The 22,967-nt window shown below is 37.0% G+C and overlaps 2 protein-coding genes across 6 annotated transcripts; both read left to right on the plus strand.

Annotated features, from left to right (window-relative positions):
• Window positions 1–421: 421 nt before the first annotated feature.
• On the plus strand, window positions 422–11,321 carry LOC106872874 (putative deoxyribonuclease TATDN3). Of its 4 annotated transcripts, none has more exons than XM_014920017.2 (12): window positions 422–715; window positions 2,557–2,589; window positions 3,829–3,902; window positions 4,202–4,247; window positions 5,384–5,422; window positions 6,876–6,938; window positions 7,591–7,668; window positions 8,351–8,382; window positions 8,963–9,018; window positions 9,275–9,387; window positions 10,303–10,383; window positions 11,141–11,321. In XM_014920017.2, the coding sequence occupies exons 1-12, from the start codon at window positions 647–649 to the stop codon at window positions 11,285–11,287; spliced, it is 831 nt and encodes a 276-aa protein (XP_014775503.1). In that variant the 5' UTR covers window positions 422–646; the 3' UTR covers window positions 11,288–11,321. The 4 variants fall into 4 exon arrangements, with proteins under 4 accessions (XP_014775503.1, XP_014775504.1, XP_014775500.1 ...); XM_014920014.2 differs by lacking the exon at window positions 422–715 and adding an exon at window positions 979–2,171; XM_014920016.2 differs by lacking the exon at window positions 422–715 and adding an exon at window positions 979–2,171 and having other exon boundaries at window positions 10,306–10,383.
• Window positions 11,322–13,967: 2,646 nt separating this feature from the next.
• Window positions 13,968–22,686, plus strand: LOC106872875 (density-regulated protein homolog). Of its 2 annotated transcripts, XM_014920022.2 has the most exons (8): window positions 13,975–14,090; window positions 15,438–15,560; window positions 16,694–16,788; window positions 17,863–17,882; window positions 18,426–18,516; window positions 19,249–19,422; window positions 20,367–20,503; window positions 22,405–22,686. In XM_014920022.2, exons 3-8 carry the CDS (start codon window positions 16,695–16,697, stop codon window positions 22,447–22,449), a joined length of 561 nt encoding a protein of 186 aa, XP_014775508.1. In that variant the 5' UTR covers window positions 13,975–14,090; window positions 15,438–15,560; window position 16,694; the 3' UTR covers window positions 22,450–22,686. The 2 variants fall into 2 exon arrangements, with proteins under 2 accessions (XP_014775507.1, XP_014775508.1); XM_014920021.2 differs by lacking the exon at window positions 15,438–15,560 and having other exon boundaries at window positions 13,968–14,090.
• The last annotated feature ends 281 nt before the right edge of the window (window positions 22,687–22,967 follow it).

The following is a 22,967-nucleotide window of genomic DNA, read 5'->3' on the forward strand; positions in this document are numbered from 1 at the left end:
CTGCCTCAAAAGCCTCTGTCTCACCCATGTGGCATGGAAAAGCGGACATTAACATGATGATGAGGATGATGATGATTGACTTAAAAAGCCATGAAATAAATTTATTTAACAAAAATCACTTCATAAAATTGTTGATGAGAGGAGCACTGAAGCGTTCATTGTGATTATTGAAGAACAGGTTATTCTCAAAGCGCCATTGTTTGGTTAGACTCTGAAGACAGTTTAGAATAACTTCACATTAAGTGAGCCAAACATTTTTTTTTTATATTTAATTAAAATGTCACTCTTTAGTTTTATATTTAATTAAAATGTCACTCTTTAGTTTTAATGATTCTGCAATGAGAAGTCAAATAAGATTGAAATACATCGAGGTTTATCGCTACCAAACTACCATTTTTAAATAAACAAATTTGGGAGAAAATGGGGGAGGGGGAGGGGGACGGGCGGAAGTCTTTCCAAAATGTCTGCGCTGTAACAGCTGCCCTTAGCCGGTTCTGCAAAAAACGAAGATCAGACTTCACCGCAAGAGATTTGAACTCAGAACATCAACGGATACTACTAAATATTGAAAGCTATTTCTCCTGCGTTTAACCGGTTCAGCCAATTCGACACGTCATCCACGTGATTATCCTCCCCCCCCCCCATCATGGCTGGCAACCTTTCTTTATTCTCTATTGATGCTCATTGTCATCTGGCAGACTCGCAGTTTACTAATGTAAGAACATTGTGATATCTGTAATATTTTAGGGAAGGATTATATATTTACAGATAGATTTCCTGATTTATAACCTAAAGATAGGAAAGAGTTTTTTTTTTTGTGCCGGTAACTTTAACGATTGCTTTGTCGCAGATCACTTTCCATAAGTTTTTACTTTTCTTTCCATTCGGCAACAGTCTATGGAAAATAAATCCCAGTAATATACTGAGGTCTGTTTAATAAGCGATTCTACCTTCTCGTACCAAGATTTATTTGATTTCATTTTGCTTTGTTAAAATATTCCGCTCTTAGACATAACTTTCCACGCATTGAAGTTGACAATGAATTCACGACCGGCCAAACTGAGTTCGTTGTTCTTCTCCCCATCTCACTATTATTTTACTGCATGCTTTAAATACTTCTAAATATCGACGAGGAATAAAACAGAGACACTCTATTGTAGAAATATTCAGGCAATACTATCTGTTATAACCTTTTTTATTCTTCTAAACCGGGTCATAATTTTATGATATTATTATTTCAGCTTACACCGCTTCCTTTTAATAAGTCATTCCACCTTTGATTCTCCTGGTTTTTAACCCCTAGTGAACCCTGTACTACATTTTTTTAAATGGTGTGTGTGACTTAAATGATAAATAACATTTTCCCCACACACAAGTCGAGCGGCACTTACACAGCTGATTTCCTATTCTGTATAATTATATTGTTGTTTAGCCCTAGGTCGTTGATGATCGAATAGACTTATGATCAAAACTATTTCAGTCGGGATCATCTCATCTTTTTGTATATTCATGGCTACGTTGTCCAAACCATTTTAAAGTAAATATTGCGTGATTTGAGAGAAATTTAGCTGCTATTTCTAGCAAATCGTGCGATCACGTAAGGTTTGTGACACAGTCATTCCAACCTACATAGTGTATTAACCGTAATTGCTTTGCTGACTGGAAAGTCAATGGAACCTTTGGAAACCATAATATACCTGATTGTCATTGAAGGCCGTGCTTCGGTACAGTCTTAAATATGACAACTAAAACAAACTAAAGAATTTTAAAATGTTCAGATTTAAGATGCAGGAATTACAATGGCTGTTGGAAAGGAATAAAAATTATAAATTGAAATAAAGAAAAACCACAAAAGCTTGCAATTTTGAGTGTTATCCAGACAAATCTCCCTCACATCACACAGCCTACCGTCTTGAGAAGTGAAAGACTTTCGTTAATATAGTCTTTTATACTATAGATTTGAAAACAAGACAGGACGGTCATGACTGGAACGTCTGATCATATGTTTGCTCAGTCATATTAAAGTGAGAAGCCAGCTTGTTGAGTAAAAGATCTACATGTTGATATGTACACCTTTATCTACCTATGCACCTATTTCATTAAAGGTAGAGGTGTGCATATACCTGTGTTCATATGTGAAAAGATCAGTGAAAGAACCTACACACATCCAGGTAATTAAAGGTAGACGTACGTGTATTTATGTTCATTTATGCAGGAACATTCAGATATATTTTGATACCAGCTGCACAATGCCGTTGCCATTTGAGCGAGGTCATTGCCAGTGCCGCTGGACTGGCTCCCATGCAGGTGGCACGTAAAAAAGCCCATTTTGAGCACGGCTGTTGCCAGTACCGTGTGACTGGCACGTAAATGCACCCATTACACTCTCGGAGTGGTTGGCATTAGGAAGGGCATCCAGCTGTAGAAACTCTGCCAGATCAGATTGGAGCCTGGTGCTGCCGTCCAGTGTGGTGTGCTATTTATGATAGTTTTCTAATGATACTGTTATCACACTCTGAATTTATTAATTAATAAAATCTACTTTTATTATTGCAGGACATTGAATCCGTTATAGAAAGGGCATTAAAGGTTTGTTGATAATCAATCTCTTACAATTTTGCATTTAAAGTGACAGATGTGTGTCTCAGAGACTTCATAAAACCATAGCACAATACTGGTTTCAGCAGCAGTCATGGCTGATAGGATTAACGTACCTCCTGGTTTAACACAACCTTCATGCCTTTGGATACTACGAATGTTACAAATGTTATATGATCTCTCATGGCCATTTTATATTATCAAAACTCGATAATATGAAAGCGAACCAAAAGGGCATTTAAGTGGGTCTGTTTCTAATGTTCTCTTAGTGTATATTGCTCCAGTACTTCTCCCACACTCAAAGCCTGTCTTTCTGTGATTCCACTATGCCTCATGTGTATCCATTGCTTACACCAGGCACAGTATTTTGAGTTAATATTTACTCCTTTTCTGAGTATTGAGTAAGGCCATCTGACGAAACTTCAGTCCTGTCTTCATTCCTACCTACTAATACCTTAATCATTATTAAGTTTACCTTGCATCCTATAGATTCTAGGTTTTTGCCTGGAATTTCTTCCCAAATTCCATTAGAGACTCAGCTATAAGAGTTTCCATAGACAGCTGGTCTTAAGCACTTCTGTAATGACCTATGAGATTATAATGAATAGAAGAGGGCTGAGGACTGTACCTTGCTGGTCTCCTATCTTCACATTAAATCCATCACTGACCTCATTGTTGGCTCTTATTTACAGCATCTTTGCATGATATACAAACACACACACACATTAATTACTCAGTTGATTTTATTATCAGCAACGTCGTAGAAACTCCAGATTAACTGGCCATTCTGCTATGGTATTGAGTAACTTTTCTTTTTGATATAATCAAGTGTGTGTTCATCATCATCATCGTTTAGCATCCGCTTTCCATGCTAGCATGGGTTGGACATACACTGCTTCTTTTTCCTTCTCTCTTTTCACTCTTCTTGTTAGTCAGAGGTAGAGCATGTGGACCTAACTCATATGTGGTTTTTATTTTCTGGATCAGTTTTCTTTTTGCCTCCTTTTCTCTTCCCAGTCTTCCCTGGACTTTCCTTTTGTGTCTGATGAAAGACTTTTTCCGAAACATTATAACCTTTGCTCTATAACTTTTTTTCCTTCCTTGAGTGTCTTCTTTAATATTAACAGAAATGTTCCTTGTACTTTTGTTGCTTTTTGTTATTTGTATTTGCTTTGGTCTATCTGTGTGTGTGCATATGTAATATAATTGTATTAACTTTTCTACCTGTAGGCAGGGGTGAAATCTGCTCTATGTGTGGCCATTGGACATTCAGACTTTGAGAAAATAATATCTTTAAATAAAAGGTGAGTTAAAAACTTGCGTGGTTCATATAAAATACTGGGTGTTTCTCTGGTGTTCTTGCTACTTAATACTGAGATGATTTTCATCTTCTACTGCATCTTATATAGTACATGGATGGCTACAGCAGAAGTGTTAAGGTCAATTTTTTCCCTAGTGAAGTGATGGGTGTAAAGAGAATGATAGAAAGAGCCATGCTTCAAATATGTAAAAACCTCTTGTTTTAACTAGTTTAGGGAAAATAATGAAAAACAAAAACAAAAAAAAAACACCAAAACATTTTACTACTTTGGTCTCTTTTCAGATTTCCAGATTTCATTGTTCCTTGTCTTGGAGTACATCCAGTTCAGGTAGGAATATTTGAATAATTTCACTTCACATCTAAAATGTTGGTTATTTTTATTTTAATGGTTTAGTTATTAAAATGCATCATGACAACAGCCATGATACATTTTAAGGCCTTTGTTACTGGTGAAAGGGATAGAGGGAGGACATTAGAGACAACAGAGTGAACTCTACCAAAGGAACTCAAAGGCCATGGTTGGGTTAAACCATGATAATGGATCAAGTCCACTACCCAACAACAGGAATGGTCCTAATGTCAGGCTTCCACACAGTTTCTGTCTATCAAATTTCATCACAAAGTATTGGTCAACCTAAGGCTGTAGTAGAGGTACCTAAGCTATTTTATAGATAACTTAAGGTTTGAAACTGAAATCACATGGTCCTAAAACCAAATTCTCTACCACACAACCACGTCTGTGCCTAAAGTTAACCAAGATGAAATTAATTCCAAAACTAACATCTTTTCAAAACCTGCCAGAATCTCTTAAAGATTTTATTTCTTTCATCTTTTGTCTTTTGCTTGTTTCAATCATTAGACTGTGGCCATGCTGGAACACTGCCTTGAAGAATTTTTAGTCGAATGAATTTGCACCCTGTACTTATTTTTGATATAAGGCTAGTACTTATTCTACCGGTCCCTTTTGCTGAACCGCTAAGTTACAGGGATGTAAACATACCAACACCAGTTGTCAAATGGTAGTTGGAGACAAGCACAAAGACACACACACACACACATATGACGGGCTTCTTTCAATTTCCATCTACCAAATCCACTCACAAGACTTTGGTCAGCCAGAAGCTATATTTGAAAACACTTGCCCAAGGTGCCACCGACACCAGAACCATTTTTTCGGGAAGCAGACATGTGCCTCTTTCCAATATTTTGAGGCTGATTTGAATGGATAAAAACTTTTTCCTGGCTTTGACTGGTAACTTTGCTAGAACACCTTCAACATATTCCTCTAGAATTAGATAAACGGAGGCAGTGGAAATTAAATGTCCTTGAGACGAATTGAAACGTTTTAAATAGGATATGAACTCAGAAGTCTGTATGTAGTTTAGTGTTTTATTTATTTCTTGTGTTACGACCAACAATTATATCTAACCAAGATGTCATGGAGAAAGCTTTTATTATTTTCAGGAGGAAGAAGATGGAACCAGTAAATGTGTGATGGATGAGGTAGGATATTTCTCATGTCTTCTTTATATTCTTTGATTTGGTTTTGATTATATTTTGAGGGACCTTCTGTCTAAACTGTGACATCTGCATTGTTTCCTGGAACGTGAACAAGTCTGCATGCATTGTTTGATGTGGTGTTCCAGTTCAATTCTGTTATGGATTTGTAGTCCTGGGTCAAGCCGGGACCAGAACTGAGTGTTTTGCATTTAGAATGTTTTTAGGTAGTTGCAGCTCTTTACCAGTGAGGCAATGTGGGCTCTTGAACTTCCATATTAGAATTCTACAAAGGCCTAGTGGTGGGGAAGAGTGACAAAATCCTCAGAGAAATACTTAATGTTGCTGACAGCCAGCCTGGCTGTTCTGTTTGGAAGACTTTGTGCAATTTCCAGCAGTGTCAATGGTGAGGTATTGCTAGTTGAAGGCAAACTTTGTAGACAGGGAAAACCTGTCAGCCTGGCCTGTCTGAAATACAATGGAATCCTGCTGGTCTCATTTATTCAGTGTCCAAACATGTGGACAGGGATTTTGCTGTGTATCAGATGCAACAGCCTATTGGCTGAGTCCCAGTTTTTCTCTGCCTGGTGCTCCATTGAAAGAGATTGTGTGATGGGTGAAGACACTTTCCTCTTTGGCCATGGCCTCATTGACCTTCACAAGTTCCATCTGGAGAAGAAGGTGAGAGTGGAGAGGGTGGGTCTGCCCTCCAGGGAAATTGCTGATGCTGAAAGTGATGAGTATGGCTCATGTGAATAGGTCTCCTCTCATCATGCACCTGTAGGGAAATGACCTCTGGGACAACTCCATGCTAATATTATACATTGTCTTTAGATTCGTTTTCTATTTCTCTCGTTTATTCCATGTCAGTTTAAATTCCTCCAAACATGTCAGTGTTATGCTTCTTCATTTCTTGCCCTTGAGCCCAATAAAACAGATCCTCGTTATGATTATAATTGGAGGCTCTGAGCTGGCAAAATTGTTAGCCTGCTGGACAAAATGCTAAGCAGCATTTCTTTATGATCTGAGTTCAATCCCTACCAAGGCCAAATTTCATCCCTTCAGAGTTGATAAAATAAGTATTTGTTAAGTGCTGGAGTTGATGTAATCAACTTACTTCCCTCGTCCGAAATTGCTGGCCTTGTGCTAAAATTTGAAATCGCCGCTGATTTACCTTTCATCCTCTAGGGGTTGATAAAATAAGTACCAGTTAAGTTCTAGGCTCAATGAAATCTATTAGCCCCCCCCCACTCTTGACCAAATTTCAAGCCTTATACCTATGGTAGAGGGGGGGTTAGGGTTTCTTATTGTATTTTGTATCTCTTTGAGCCCTTGTGGCTAAGAAAGAAAAGAGTGTTGCAGTCATCGTCGTAGTAATAGTGGTGGCAGCATCAGTCGTATAGTGGGAGCTTTATTTTCATCCTCATCACCTACAATTCTACTGTTATATTTATTACAGGACTTGAAAGATGCCATTCCACTTATTGAAAAATATCACGACAAGATTGCTGCCATTGGAGAGGTGAGGATTTGAACCGAGGTTTATATATTGTGTATAGGTATAACAACCCCGACAGAAACACTTGTATTTATATTTATATTGATGACTGCCATACCATACTTGTATTATTTAAAGCGAGGGTGATGTATGTTAGCGTTGTGCGGACGCCCCCAGACGAGAAGTGGGCTAGTCCACTACGAATAAATAGTGGATGGATACAGCCAGTAAGCGTCGATCGGCCGGCTGAACCAGGTTGACTGCAAAGGTATGCTGGTCAAACCTGCAATACAACAGTTAGGGACAGTTGGGTAGCGATGGCACAAGTAGTAGTAGTAGTAGTAGTGGAAGTAAGGTGTGGTTGATGGTGGTGTTGGTATCTATATGTTAGTTACATGGCATGGAGATACTGCCAGCCAATATGGAGGTCTTCAGACAAAATTGTGTGAGCAGAGTACATTACAAAACTTACAACCTGCGGCTGATACACAGCGTTGACTGTGTGAGAGACTTCTTACCTGCTGCAGATGGTCACTATTACAAAGATTAAATACTACAAAACTTCACTACTACAGATGTTCACTGGTACAAATATTCACAGATGTTTACAATCATAGATGTTCACTATTACAGACAGTCAGAACTAGTTTGTCTCTTAATTTATTTTAATTTGCAGGTTGGCTTGGATTTTACTCCTCGTTTCTGTAAATCAAAGGAAGATAAAGAGACACAGAGACAAATTCTTGCTTCACAGGTAAATATGCTCTCCTAATGCTATTCTTCCTCTTCTCAGACTCTTGCTATATATGTGTACATGCATCATCATCATCATTTAACATCAGTTTTCCATGTTGGCATGGGTTGGACGGTTTGACTGGGGTCTGGGAAGCCAGGAAGCTGCCCCAGGCTCCAGTCTGATCTGGCAATGTTTCTACAGCTGGATGCCCTTCCTAATACCAACGACTCCGAGGGGGTAGTAGGTGCTTTTTACGTGCCATTGGCACAGGGGCCAGGGGAGGCTGGCAACGACCACAGTCTGTTGGTGCTTTCTATGTGCCACCAGCACAGAAGCCAGTCAAGGAAGTGCAGGTACCAGCCACGTTTGGATGGTGCACGGGTATCACAACTACAATTTCCATTTGATTTTCATTTTGATGTACTTGACTCAATAGGTCTCCTCAAGCACAGCGTGTCGCCCTACGTTCCAAGGTACTTTTGAGTGGGCTGGTGTAGGTTACAGCTGTGAACTCACTTTATTTGCCGGGTCTTCTCAGTCACAGCATATATATATATATTATATCATCATCATCGTCATTGTTTAACTCACTCTCTCCATGCTGGCAGCGGTTACACATGCAGATATATATTTTGTATAATTAATATCCCATATACGTATTTCAGTGTGTTAGTCTTAATTGTTATCTTTCTCTTTCTAGGTTGAAATTGCTAAGAAATACAATCTGCCATTGTAAGTAAGATGAAATTAATTATTTCTTTGTAAAACAAAATACAATAACATTTTATACATTTTACTGACTGACACCATGTCATGAAAGTTGCTTGCTTTGTTTGTATAGTTAGAAGAAGACTGCACCTGACTGACTCAACTTCAATATATATATATGTGTATGTGTGTGTTTATATATATATATATGTAAATGCACCCATACTGGCACTGCCTAAAAGCACCTAGTACACTCTGTAAAGTGGTTGGCATAAGGATGGGCATCCAGCTGTAGAAACTGGTTTCAGTCCTTTAAGATGACCTCTTCAAACTGGAATAAAAGGAAAAGGAAAATTGAAAAAAATGGACATGCACCCATGCATATTAAAACATATTAATTAAACATTTTGAAACATTACATGTATGTAATATAGATAACATCATCAAATAACCAATGCGTATGTGTGTGTGTGATGTAGAGAACATCATCAAATTACCAATATCAATAGATTTGGCAAGGTTCAATGAATTTCTATGATTTATCCTCCATTTTATTACAAACTATTGAAAAATATTTCATTAAATTAATGTTTTGATTCCCCAGAAATGTGCATTCTCGGTCAGCTGGTCGACCTACCATCAACCTTTTGAAGGAACTTGGTAAATATATCTTCATTTTCCAATATACTTTTGACATCTTCACAAAGGTAGAGGTACTTTTTCACCTTTGGCCCTGTCCGGAAAGTTTTTGTGTTGATGATGGTGACTAAAACTATAAGATATTATAAAGGCTTCGTCTAAGAGGTTTAGACTTCACCTGTTAACAGAGTGTGTGTGTGTGTGAGTGTGCTTGAATAGAGAGAGAAAGAGAATATAAAACATTTTAAAAAGTATTTTTGTTATATTTTAATTCCAGGAGCTGAAAATGTCCTTCTTCATGCATTTGATGGACGCCCTTCCATTGCGATGGAAGGGGTTAAAGCTGGTTTTTATTTCTCAATTCCGCCGTCGATCGTCAGAAGTGAACAGGTATTGTGAAACCTGGACATGTTTTTCTTTCAAACTTTCTTGCTTTTACATCGAAATGGAATCTTAAATTTATAAGGAAGGTGTTACAGGAAGTTGTCATCTTCATGCTGTTTCCAAAGTTATTGGTGAAACAATTCCACCTGAGAATTGACAAACCAATCAGACATTATGGTATTTCATCATCATCATCGTTTAACGTCCGCCTTCCATGCTAGCATGGGTTGGACGATTTGACTGAGGACTGGTGAAACCGGATGGCAACACCAGGCTCCAGTCTGATTTAACACTTTTCATTGTTACCTGTCTTTCCTTGAGGTAGAAGTTGGTACTGAATATGACTTGGGTAACCATTAATACTTAGCATTGCTTGGGCTAACATTTGGTACCTGAGATCATCTGGGCTAACAGTTTATACTTGACACTACTTGGGCCAACAGGGCAACTTTCAAATATATCATGTAGCAGTCTCATGGCCAGGGTCACTTCTCTGTACACAAATGGGGATACAGGATCACTTCCCTGCTTACTCTTTTGACTAGAGGGACAGTTTTGTACACATCCCCTCCCCTGCCCATTCCCCAGACACATTTAACGTTTTTTAGCTGTTTAGATGTCTCATTGTCACATTAATTATCGGTGATAGTAATGAAGCTGTTAAATGAAATAAAAGTAAATTAAATCACAATGTTGGCTCAGATCAAGAATATATAGCCATGACCATCCCTTCTTTTATACAGCTGCACTGTTTCTAACCTTACTTATCCAGTGCATTCTTTTTGGTGTGATCTGGGGGAGATCTAGCTGCTATTTCTGGTCTGAATAACAAGGTAGAGATTCCGGTTTTAAATATTGATATCAATAAATTGACAAAATTCATAATTGTTTTCCTTTTTTCTGTTCTGTCATTTCACCAAGAAGGAGAAATTAGTGAAACAATTACCTTTGGACTGTTTACTTCTCGAGTCGGATTCACCAGCCCTTGCACCTGAAAAACAGGTCAGTTGAAAGATTTCAAGATATTTTTGGTCTGTTTTAACTTTGTTTTCCTTTTAATTGCTGTTTTCAATTTGGTTTGTTGTTGCTGTTGTTGTCACTATTGCCTCTGCCCCTTGCACAGACTTAGATGAATTGTAGAGACCTGTTAGAGTGAACATATGACAAGGCAACAGCTAAGTGAGCATAGAAGTGTAACTTCAGGGTCTTGCACCCCAGATGTTGTGTAGGGTGGCAGTCTGATGAGTTGTGTGGAGTCCAGCATATCAGTGTGGATATATGAGGTGCCTCTCCGAGAGAGAGAGAGAGAGAGAGAGAAAATAACATATACAACTCATTTATTTTGGTCATATAATAAACAGAAGTTCATATATGAAATTGATCTGTTTTCTACTGCAATTATTGCATGTTTTTTCTCTTATAACAATATTATATAATTGTCATTATTGTATTAATAAATAAAATAACACATACAACTCACTTTTTATTGTCATATAATAAACAAACAGAAGTGCAGGTATGAAATTGATCTTTTTTCTACTTCAATTATTACATATTTTTCTCTTATAAAAACACACACATACAGGAGGAGTTAATTATATATATAATAATACTTTGAATGTGGCTCCCAAGAAATAGTAAAAGTAATTACCTGATCAACGACAGGTATTACTGCTAGTATATATATATATATATATATATATATATACCTTACTTGTATTATTATTATTCTCTTTTATCTGTATTATTTATTTTCCAGATGAGAAATGAACCTCAAAATATCCAAATATCTGCTGAATATATTGCTAGAATCAAAGGAACTGATGTTAGCCATGTCTGTGATATAACAACCCAAAATGCCTTTAAATTATTCCCAAGACTAAAAAATTTTCTAAAAAAATTGTAAACAATGTGTGATATAAATAAATAATTAAATTATGTGATTGTCTGAACTAATTTATTACAATTAATGATATTCAATTTTCATTTATTAGTTATCATTAATTGGTTTACCGGCAAGGCCATGCTGAAACATTGCTGGTTAAGCAGTTTGTTCTGGAACCATGATGATGATGAAGATATATACATAGAATACAATGGATCTCTGGACAGTTTACATCTACTTCACTTAGAAACAAAAGTCCCCTGTGATATTTGAGGAGGAAACTACAGACTTGTATCAGAGAGAGCAGCTGGAAGTCCTTGTCAGGCAGCTTGCTGAGTGCCACAGACCAAATCTGTGGCTGGTGCCAAGTCCCAACCGGACCCAGGTTGAGGTGGAAGTGGAACAGTGTTGTAGACAAGGCCATGAGAACAAAGAAACAGGACTGTGAAAATGGTGGTAGCAGTGAACTATAACAGGTAGCTAAAATGGAGGCTAGAAGACAGGTATACTCAGCCAGCAGAGAAGCAGAAAGGAAGAAGTTTGCCAGTGTTCTGCGATGAGAAGACCAGAAGCTTGAAGTGTTTTGGATTGCATGAGAGTGTGTCATAGAAAATTGTGATGTCATAAGAGAGAAGTGTGTTCACACGGATGATGGCTTACTTGCCGTTAGTGATTCTGCAAAGTGGGAGGATGCTTGGAAGTGCCACTAGGAAAGGTTGCTGAATGTAGAGAATGCACAAGAGGAGAGCCTGCTTAATGTGGACACTCAACAGAGGGGTAGGCTATTCGAATAAAGCTTGGTAGATGAATAAATTAAGGATATAAAGATGGGGAAAGCCTCTGGCCCATCATATCTGGTGAGTGGGATAGGACCTGGTCACCCCTATAGTTAATCAAGTTGTCCACAAGGGAGTCATATCCAACGATTGGTGTAACAGCAATTCCTGGGACCACACCTGCAAAGTGTAAAGGTCTAAAATTAAGATAAACCGATTCCGGAAAAAAGTGGCTTGTGGCGGATTTGGAGTTCAGATTTGTTGAATGCACTCGAAAAAAAATATTTCACACCGAAGTATGAACAGGTCCTTTTACGAAATATTTACCTTTGTTATTTCCAGAAAGGCCAACGTTTGAAAGTCCAGTTCATTTATTCCATTTTTATCTTTTCTTGTTTCTTTCTAAACATTTTCGTTTCTTTTGCTTTCTCTGTGGCCACTCGGATTGCTAGAAATAACAGCCAAAATGGTGGTGGGCTGAGGGCAGGTTTATCGAGTGAACAAAGTGATATGCCACAGAAATGCATTGAACCAAATTTGTTCAAATTTATCTTTCCTAATTTCGCTTTTGGCGACAGGGAGGGGTGGGAGGTGAAAAGGAAAGTCTTCAGCTTTTGCATTTCAAATTTTAAAAATTATTTTACTCTGAAGCTTCTATCTTTTATACGTGTAGCAAGAGTTGAAAAAGTGGGTATTCCTTCGATATGACTCGACAACTGTCAGTTGAAATGAATGGGTTGTACGTATGTGCGTGCTTGTTCTTGTGTCTGTTCTGGTTTTATGTGTTATGTGTTGCGGTTGAAGAAAAATTTATGGATTTTACATACACACATGAAGCAGATAAGAACAAACATGCAAAGCTTTTTTACTTCAAGTTTAAAATGCGACATTGCTGGCATAATTTCGTTATATCTATATTCCACAACACATAAAAACAGAACAGGCACACACACAAACAAGCACAAGTACGGACACACACACAGAGGAACAAGCACTCACTCACGTACACCCCATTAGCTTTCTTGACAGTTGACAAGACACAAAGCACATACTTTTCACAGAAATAGCCAAATTAAAGTGTTTCGATTTTGTTGAGTCATATCGAAAAGCGTAATTATTTTGATGAAAAACGAAACTATATGATGTCTGTTCGTCTACCACCACCGCTTGACAACATGTGTTGTTCTGTTTATGCCCCCCCGTAACTTAGTGGATCTATTAAGAGACCGATAAAATAAATACCCAACTTAAAAAGAAATCTGAGGTTTGATTTGTTAGACGGAAAACTTTTAGGCGGTTCCCCAGAATGACTGAAACAAAAGATTTTTACTTCTCGATTTTAAATAACAAAATGCATAAGAATAAAATAGATTATAAACTTATTACAAAAAAAAAAATGCTCAATAACATTAAGATTATTATTATTTTTATAATATAACGTTGAACATTTTTAAAAAAATGTTATTCGTAAATGCCATTAAAATACAATAATTTTTATGTGAATCCTCATAGATTTTGTCTACTCTTCTCCCCTTTAACATTTTCCATTCCTAAGGATTGTTTATCAGACTATGTTCTTTGATGTATTACAGTAGATTAAGTTTTTTTATTTAGCCATAGGTCAGTCCTGATCGTGTAAACCTGTGATCAAAAATCTTTCAGTTATGACCATCTCTTTAAAACAATTGAGTGAGCTTTGAGGGTGATTTATCTTTTATTTACAGCAGGTCAAGTGACCTCATAAAGGCTCCTTTGTCAGACACTACCACACTTGTATTTAAGAGGTAAAACTCTCTCCACTCGTCTTTCGACAGCCCATAAAACAGTGACCGACTGATTACAAAGCTCCCTTCTCTGTGGCAGATTTGGCACTCTTCCCATATTTGGTGAGAACTGAACTAACACTAGAGTGACTTCCCTTTTCAATGCGCACCGGTCTCGATAGATGGCAGGACTATCGAAACACGTGCTTCCGGTGTCAATTCTTGTCAATTAACAAATTCTTTGTCCCGTCGTCTTTAATTAATTAATTACTCAGGTAAAAACAGGTAAGACAATGTCACTCACCTTCTCTTATTCACCCACTTCTCTTCAAACGCTTTCATGTTGTCACTACAACTGCAATTGTTACTTCATCTCTCCATTAACCTGTATTTAATTCGCCAACCTTCACTAATTAACCATATTTAATTAATATACACTAATTATGCTTTATTATTGTTACTCTGTTATAATTAGAGGTGTTAATTATTCCATGTCGTTCACAGATAGGGGCAAATGGCACAGTTTCCTCGCCAACAAAAAAGCCGACCTTCCCTCTTATGTCAAAGAACATTCTGTCTTGTTCTAAACACGAAAAAATTCCCTTCTGTCCAGTAATTCTGCCTCATTTTCCGTCTCCCTTGCTTTACTATCAGAAGTCTTTCATTAAATAGCATTTCCACACTCTGTCCGCTGCAGTTAATACTCTACTGCTATTATTTACTCGACTGTATGACAACAGCTGGCCTGGAATATATTCTTACAAAAGGTGAAATAGCCCAACCCGCATAGGAAACAAAAGAGAGATAAAATGTTGATTTAATTCTGTAAATACATGACTGAGCCTTTACTTGCATTTGCCCTGACCAATACCAGTTAGTATCTGAAACTTTTGACCAGAGTTACCGGGTGCCAGTCTATGAGACTGGGAATCATAAAAGAACCAAATCATCATCATCATCGTTTAACGTCCGCTTTCCATGCTGGCATGGGTTCACACAATATAAAGACTACCGAGTGGTCGTTCTCCGACTGTAATTCTGCATAAAAACATCACAAGCTGCTTTTTTTTTTATTAAAAAAGAAACAAAGCTTGTTAGTTAAAAACTAACTTTAATTAGGTATTTAAATGTTCGTTTCAAGTCCCATTTCCCCATATTTTCGGTAGGTCTACATTGTCCTAGAACTCCGTCCACTTATCTCTGCTATTCTGTGAAGTTCCAGTTTTCTCAGAAGCATTTCACGAACGATTTCTATTAAAATTTCCACTCTTTACATGTTTTCATATTCTTATAATATTGTAATCCGAGAGATTAGAATTACGATCAATAATTACTGCTTCTAATTAGTCTTACAGTCGAAACAACCGTTTAACTTGTCTTATCACTGAATGAAACATTTTAATCTTAAATAAAACACATTAGTTACCTGTAACAAAGGTAGAATGGCTACTTTTTGATTGCCTCAGTTGACGATATGGTGCACACGAATTGAGTGTCTAACTGAAGAAGAAACCTCCAGTAACTGTAATGTTTGATTATAAAAGTTAATTTCTCTAATCTACTGGATTGTTGGACTTGATGTAAAGAAGATTCAATGGAAAATGCTGGAAGGATTTTCTGTTCTTTCTTCAGGTTCAGAGAAGATTTGAACTCGGCACTGCAAGCTAGCAAAAATCTTCAGTTACCTCCTTCCTCGCTCTCAAGGGAGAACTGTGTTTTGCATGCTACATTTTACAGCTAAGTGAACTGTCTACGGTAAGAACTTGTCTCCCCTTTGTTCATTCTTTCCCTTCATATACCGTATATTGGAGAAAGACTGGTGTGTTGTATCACCTGGTCATTGCATCACCATTCAGTCTCTTTTACTCAAAAAAAAACAGCTTTCTTTTAAATGTATATTATTGAAATGATGAATTAGGTACAGAGCTTCACTATCATATTAATTCTTGACAGGAACCAATTCTATTGATGAAGTCATCTGCCACTAAATCTATATGTAGTCTAAATTTGCAGAACTATCTCACCCATGGGAAATTTAATCTAAAGAAACAACTTGGCAGAATCATTCAATCAAAGCCATCATTCACATGTTTAATTTATAGTTTGGTTGGAAAACATTTTGATTTTCATTTTGCTCTTGTTATAATCTTGCCAAAGTTTTTTAATTTGTGTTTCAGCAATGTTTAATGTCTTTGTATGTATTTTTTAATAAACCTGTTTTCTCCATCTGAAAGATTGTAACTATTATTGGTAAAGATGATTAATTTGAAAGCTGTTTTCCATGTAGGCATGGTTTGGATAGTTTGATAGAATCTGACAAACTTCAATGTCTGTTGTGGCATGGTTTCTATGGCTGGATGCACTTCCTAATGCCAAACACTCTACAGAGTGTACTGGGTGATTTTTTTTCATGCCACTGGTACTAGTGTGGTTTCCAAGTAAGTTGCAAGACAGGAAAATAAAAGGAAAAGCCCCCTTGACTAAGTGGGGGGGGGATTATTTGAGAGGGGGAGGTAGTCTGTTCTATATGTTAATAATATTGTAACATCTATGTTATTTATCTAGTCTCCATATTCTAATTGAGCATGTTGGTAGAGCACAGACGAGATTTTCTCCTCCTTGAGCTCCCGCCAGTGTCCACCTATCTATTCACTTACACAACATGCTATCTCCCCACTGTATGTGATTAACCTGTTTCTACAGCACACTGTATACTTGTAGACTGTTGTTTTAATCTTACAGTTTACCTGTGGGTTCATTCTACACACCATACAGTTACTATCCGTACATGGGGTCCTTTCAGATGAATATGTTCTATAGATCAGGGATTTTATGAGATCTTATTATAAAGAATGTTTCAATGAAAACTTTTCAAAATTTCTTTTCAGAATGACAACAGCAATTATGGACAATTCTAAATTTTTTGTCTATGATGGCCCACGTAAAGATGTCAACTACCCTATTGAGGTTTTATATTGTGGAGGTAAACTTATTACAATTGTTTTTGCATTAAATTAGTGATTCTTTGTAGAGATTGTCTCCCAAATGATTCCCCGTAGAGTTTCTCTCTCAGGGAGTCATCAATCCTGGGATCCTGTTTTAATTTCTGATTGCACTGAATTCCTTTTACTTATGATACTTGTTTGTTTTAGCCATCATGGTTAAGGCCAAGCTGGAGCGCTATGAATCTATTGTTTTTGTGGAAGAAATCATAATTTTACTTGCATTTTGTAATCTTCCTGAACAATATGCTACACTGAGTGGTGTTTGCTAAATATAACAGTGGTCAGTGGTTCACTTAAGTGGTCAGTGATGATCAACTCCAAAAATATTTTGACAGTTTATCCAAATGTGAAATTTCTATCCATCTTACTAATACTGAGTTAACTAATTGATGTGTATTTATATTTACACACACACACACACGTAGCTCCCTCTCTCCTACCTATTGTATTGATTACATTACCCTGGATGAATAGAGACAACATTGAACAGTGAGGATCCCTCTTTTGTTGGGTACAGGGCAATATTATTAGAATGGATGTTGCAGAAAAATGATTGGTTAATGAACAGCAACATCAAAGGTCAAGAAGTCCTCGTCTTGTTGGCAGCTTTCCTCATACTGATGCCACGATAAAATACATTAATGTACATTGTGTAAAGTGGTTGGTGTTTGGGAGAGCCTCCAGTTATAGGAATCACGTACCTACCAACCCAATCAAGAACTCTGCTCAATCTCAGTCAACTTTACCATCCTGCCAAATTTGAGACCTTCCAAAATTAGTATTAAAAAAAAGACAACCTATATAAACAATGACACGAATATCTTCATTGAAACCACCCTAAATATGTTGATTATGGGAACACCTCTGATATTATTATTAGGAAATCTTTTGTAATGCACTTTCTTACAACTAGAACAATGACAGTGGTTTTGTTTCCCTTTTATTAATCAAGATAAAATAAGTAAATTGTGATTCATTATGTTTTATGCCTGCTATAAAATGTTAAAATCATTTCTACTTCATCTGTGAATATTTTTTTTTCTTCTTTGCAGAATGTACAATGCCGGTGGAGGTAAGTCAGATTAATGGCTTGTAGTGTTCATGTTTTCTGAAGTATTGTGATTCAACATCATTGAACATTTGTTTTCCCTGCTGGCAGAGGCTGGATGGTTTGACTGGAGGAACTGATAAGGCTAGGGGGCCTGCCCCACACTCCATAGTCAATTCTAGCATGGTTTCTATGACCAGATGCAAACCATTCCATAGAGTGTACTGGGTGCTTTTAACCTGGCACCAACACGAGTGCTTTGTATGTGGAACCAGCACTAGTACTGCTGTTGCAGACAGGTCTTCACGAGTATGTTAAGGTACCAGATACCTCAGTCCTCTGTCTTTGTAAGTCTTGAGATTGGGCTTCAATACTTCTTGCGTGTCTCTCTTCCACAAATTCCATCCACTTTAAGTGATCAGAGCTTCTGTATGCAACTGTTTGCAATCCATATGCAGTAGAGCAATGTCCATTCCTTTATCTATTTTGTCAATTGACGGCCCTGTCTGTTGAATGTGAGTTTTTAATTGCTTAAGATTCTAACAATTTTGGTTTGGTTTCTTGCAGTATTGTGAATACTATCCAAATTATGAAAGATGTAAAGTTTGGCTTGAAAAAAACATGCCTGATCAATTCAAAAAACTCATGGCTGGCAAAGGTGAGTTTTCATGTGAAGGATTGTTATCTTCATTTCATTGTTTTCATTCAAAGTTTGTTAAATCTTCATTTTGAGGGAGGATTATGTTTGAATTCATAATTGTTTCATTAGAAATTCTGTGATTTCCTAAAAGAAGTTCAGCTGTTTGGAAGCCAAATTCTTTGTCAATGTCACAACTTCAACAAACTCTGACAAACTGTTCTGCAGCTGAAGTTTGGTTTGTACTTTTGCTGCACTCGTCAGGTGAAAATGAATTTTGATTATTAAAAATTCTTTTTGAAGTTCCTCTACGGTTAAAAAGATATTTTAAATTTCTTTTGAAAGATCTGATGGATTTTATTAAGTATTTCTAAATGTTATGTTTCGTAAGAAAACAAATTTGTTAGAGAGAGAAAATCAGGTGTAGTGTCGGCTATGTTACCTGTACGATATCTTTGTGTTTTAAGCTTGGTCATCTTTACTTAAACGTTTTTTAAAAAATTTTCTACACAATTGTAACAAAGTCTTGCCATGACTTCATAACTATTTCATCTTGGTGGCATGGTTCGTATGCACATTAGAGTTATTAGGTTGGGGGTAGTTAAAGGGGAAATGGCTGGATTTTGGATTGTAAAAGGTGCTACATTCACTTGCAAAATTTTGTCTTTCTTTATTAACCCCTCTTTCATCTGTCTTTACAATTATTCTCATTATTATTGCAATACTTTAATTCTTGCTTTATTTATTGTTCAGGAGATGAAAATTTAGGTTCGGAAGAAACTGAAGAGAAGAAGAAACGACAGACCCGGGGTGGTAGGGGTGTGATAAAGGCTAAAAAGAAAACTGAACCACAAGGTCTGAAGCTGTCCACGGCTACGAGAGGCAAGAAGAAACGAGTAACAGTTGTTGCTGGACTTGCTACTTATGGTATGTACTGTGTTTAAGTCGATTAGGGTCAAATTGAATGTTACAATCAATAAATCGATTCACAGTTGAATTTAGTCTCACTAAATTTTACATTGCATGTTGCAATAAAGGTATCTCAAACTGCTTAAATGTGACATCTGTCATGTTGTAATAGATGTAGATAGGTAGTGTAACACTGTGGTATCTCGTATCACAATAGAACCACTAAATATGTCTCTTTACACATTCACAACTGATTATTTTAGAGTTCTTTGTCCACTTCGTTTGTACTGACTTATTAGATTAAAAACAGAATCCAAAAACACTGGTGGTTTGTGTTGGTAAGACTTATATTTGTTTAGAAAAACCAACAGAAAGAGTACAGGGGAAGTATCTGAAATATATTCCATTCCTCTGTCACTCTCACTAGCATAGTTCACATGGCTGTAAATGGGTACCACAAAGAAGTACAACTTCTTATAAACACTGTATGTGATTAAATGACAGTGCCGAGTACAAATCCTGCCATTGCTATATCATTTCTAAAATGAATCCTATCAAGTTAATATAGTTATGAATACATCTAACGATCAATTACGAACTGGATAAAACAATCACTAATTGTTTTATTTGCATAAGAGATTGAAAATGAGAAATATCAGCTCATCTTTTTGAGGAATATGTTTGTACTATCTTTTGATGAAACCAAAAGTATATTGTTTTGTTTCTCAGTATATTTTAGCATCTCTTTGTCTTCACATAGCTCCACTAACCACATGGCAACTATAGTTCCCCATGTGGCTCCACTGATTGCATGGCAGCTGCAGCTCTCAATTAGAAACTCTCATCTCTTCATTCCAGTGACAATCACTGGTTCCAGATAGTTGGTTGATGCCATGCTGCTTCAAAAAAACCCAATGCTTTTGATGTAGACAGCTGTATTTCTTTTTTGATTATATCCACAGACATTGATCTGAAAGAAGCCAGTAAATACTTTGCCACAAAGTTTTCTTGTGGTTCATCAGTGACTGCCGATGAGATTGTTATCCAGGGAGATGTAAAAGATGAATTGTTTGATATCATCCCAGAAAAGTGGCCTCAGGTAAGTGACTTTGTCTGGGTGGAATTATAAACCGCATCATGAGATGCTTGTTTTTCCAGGCTCTTATAGGATGGTTGATTCTCACCACTTGTCATGGTCCTTCCACATGTCTTATCCAAACTCATGCTAGCATGGAAAGCGGACGTTAAACGAACGATGATGAATATCAATGGTTTTTCCTTTTTTTTTTCTTTTTACAATGGTTAATGTCTCTTTACTCTTCCTACCACCAACCACTTTACAATGAAGGGTCTTTGGCTCTTCATCATCAATGTATCACTGGTTGCGTAGATGACCTCAGCCACTTGTCATTTCCTTGACAAGACTGAGGGACACAGCCTCTGCCACTATTTTAATATTTGCCTTGTCTTCCTTGCTCTGGTGTGTATGGTTTCCCAAGCCCTGTCGGTTGCCATTCCTTCTGAACCTTTAAATCTCCTTCCTGAGGGGCAATATTCTCTGGTCAGTCTTCACCACTTCATTCCTTGTCTTCCGAGGTTTCCTTTTCCAACAAATTCTAACCTCTTTGAGCAGCTTGCACTTAATATATATTCATCATTGTTTTAACATCCACTTTTCCATGCTTGCATGGGCAGGATGGAATTTGCTGAGACAACTTTTCTATGGATAAATGCCTTTATTTGTTTCCAAGCATGGTAGTATTTCCTTCATTACCAGACATGTTTTCAGGGAAGAATGGAAACAAATAAGATGGCTTGTGTGAAGCTGACATTCCTTGAAAACTATTGTACAATGTCAGAACAGACACACACATACATATACGCACAATATACAACAGGCTTCTTGAAGTTTCCATCTATCAAGTCCACTCACAAGGTTTTGGTTATGCTGGGGCAAAAGTAGAAGACACTTGCCTATAGTGCCTTGCAGTGGGACTGCATCTGAAAGCTCATGGTTGGAAAGCAAACTTGTGTGTGTATTCACTATAGAAGCAGGAAATTTGAAGATACAAAACAAAGTGCTGATGACTCATGAAGCAGGAGTGATGATGCACAGGACTGGAGGAAGTTATCCACTTGTTATTAGAATGGCAGTTGAGGCTGGGATGTCTAATATCTACATTTTATCTCTCTCCCACTGTTGTCTTTTTTTCTATTTATTGTGTATGGAACGGTATTTGATCTTTCTGTAGTCAATCCCTCCATCCACCATCACCTTTCTTCCATTGTGACATTTTGTGTTACAAGCATCCCTTTAGAATGATCAATCAATATTCACCAATTGATCTTTCATGAACAACAAACGCCATATTCTGTTGCAGTCTGCCATTGTCTCTTCTTATAGATTCTATTTTTAGCACCATTTTGCAAGGTTGTGTCTTTATCCCAAATATTTTTCATAATGTGATTAAGGCATTTCTTGTCCTTAACATTATTTGTGTTTGGAGATTGAGATAACAAGCTGAGCCATGGTCTGTCTTGTTAAGTATTTGGTTTTAAGGGTAACCATCAAAGACCCCCATCTTTGGCACGAATGGATACCACCAGATTGATTGTATCCTGGTAAAGTCTGTTTCTTCTTATCGTTGCATTATATCAGTTACATCTGTGGTCTACAAACGACAATTTCACTACATTTCTACCGTGGACTAATGAAAGTTGTTTTTTGTCCCCTGGGGGTGCTGTATTGGTGTTTAATAGACTGACATTAAGAGTTGGCCAACTGTGACTCACAATTTAAATTAAATTGGTCCAAAAGAATAGCCTTAAGCAACAGATTTAAAGAGCTTCATATGGGATGGGATTGAATAAATGAGCAGACCTGGTGTTGTTTTAGTCCTTGGTCAGCCCTGTTTGAGGAGATATCATCAGAATCATGTATGCTATGTTTTGTTTTTATATTTTGTTTATTATTATTATTATTATTTTTTCTTCTGTTAGATTGATGAAGACAATATTGACGATCTTGGAGAACAGAAGAAGTGACATTTGTTTCCAGATTCATCCATGCCAGCGCCATGAGGTATCACTTGCTGAACTTTGAGCTGCTCTCTCTCTTTCTCTCTCCCTCCACCCGGCAGCGTTTGCCATTTTGTTGCCAAAATGTGATTCTTCTTGCATTATCACAGATTTCAAATTGAAAAATACTATATCAAATGCAAGAAAAAATATAAGTATATATATATCTCAATATATATATCTATAAAGAAACGTCCAAACTGAGTTTGATTTATTGTTATTAGTGAGGAGGGGGGGGGCAGTGGATTGAACAGAATTATTGGAGCAGCTGACAAAATGCTATGCAGTATTTTTTCTGGCTCTTTATGTTCCAAGTTCAAATTCTGCTGAGGCCAACTTTACCTTTCTTCTTTTTGGGGTTGATGAAATAAAGTACCAATGAAGTACTTCGTTTGATACAATTGACCATTCTTTCCTCCAAAACATCTGTTGTTGTGTCTTTATTATTGAAGAGAAGACAGAATGGATTGAAGAATGCTGTCTCT

The sequence above is a fragment of the Octopus bimaculoides genome, chromosome 25 (genome assembly GCF_001194135.2).
Source record: "Octopus bimaculoides isolate UCB-OBI-ISO-001 chromosome 25, ASM119413v2, whole genome shotgun sequence".
Taxonomy (NCBI): Eukaryota; Metazoa; Mollusca; class Cephalopoda; order Octopoda; family Octopodidae; genus Octopus; species Octopus bimaculoides.

Coding starts and splice junctions, on each gene's coding strand:
- LOC106872874 (XM_014920014.2), top strand. CDS start 2,058: ATGTTGATATGTACACCTTTATCTACCTATGCACCTATTTCATTAAAG. Junction 6,939..7,590: donor AGATTGCTGCCATTGGAGAG/GTGAGGATTTGA, acceptor TTTAATTTGCAG/GTTGGCTTGGATTTTACTCC. Junction 7,669..8,350: donor GACAAATTCTTGCTTCACAG/GTAAATATGCTC, acceptor TTCTCTTTCTAG/GTTGAAATTGCTAAGAAATA.
- LOC106872875 (XM_014920021.2), top strand. CDS start 16,695: ATGACAACAGCAATTATGGACAATTCTAAATTTTTTGTCTATGATGGC. Junction 17,883..18,425: donor AATGTACAATGCCGGTGGAG/GTAAGTCAGATT, acceptor GGTTTCTTGCAG/TATTGTGAATACTATCCAAA. Junction 19,423..20,366: donor TGCTGGACTTGCTACTTATG/GTATGTACTGTG, acceptor TTATATCCACAG/ACATTGATCTGAAAGAAGCC.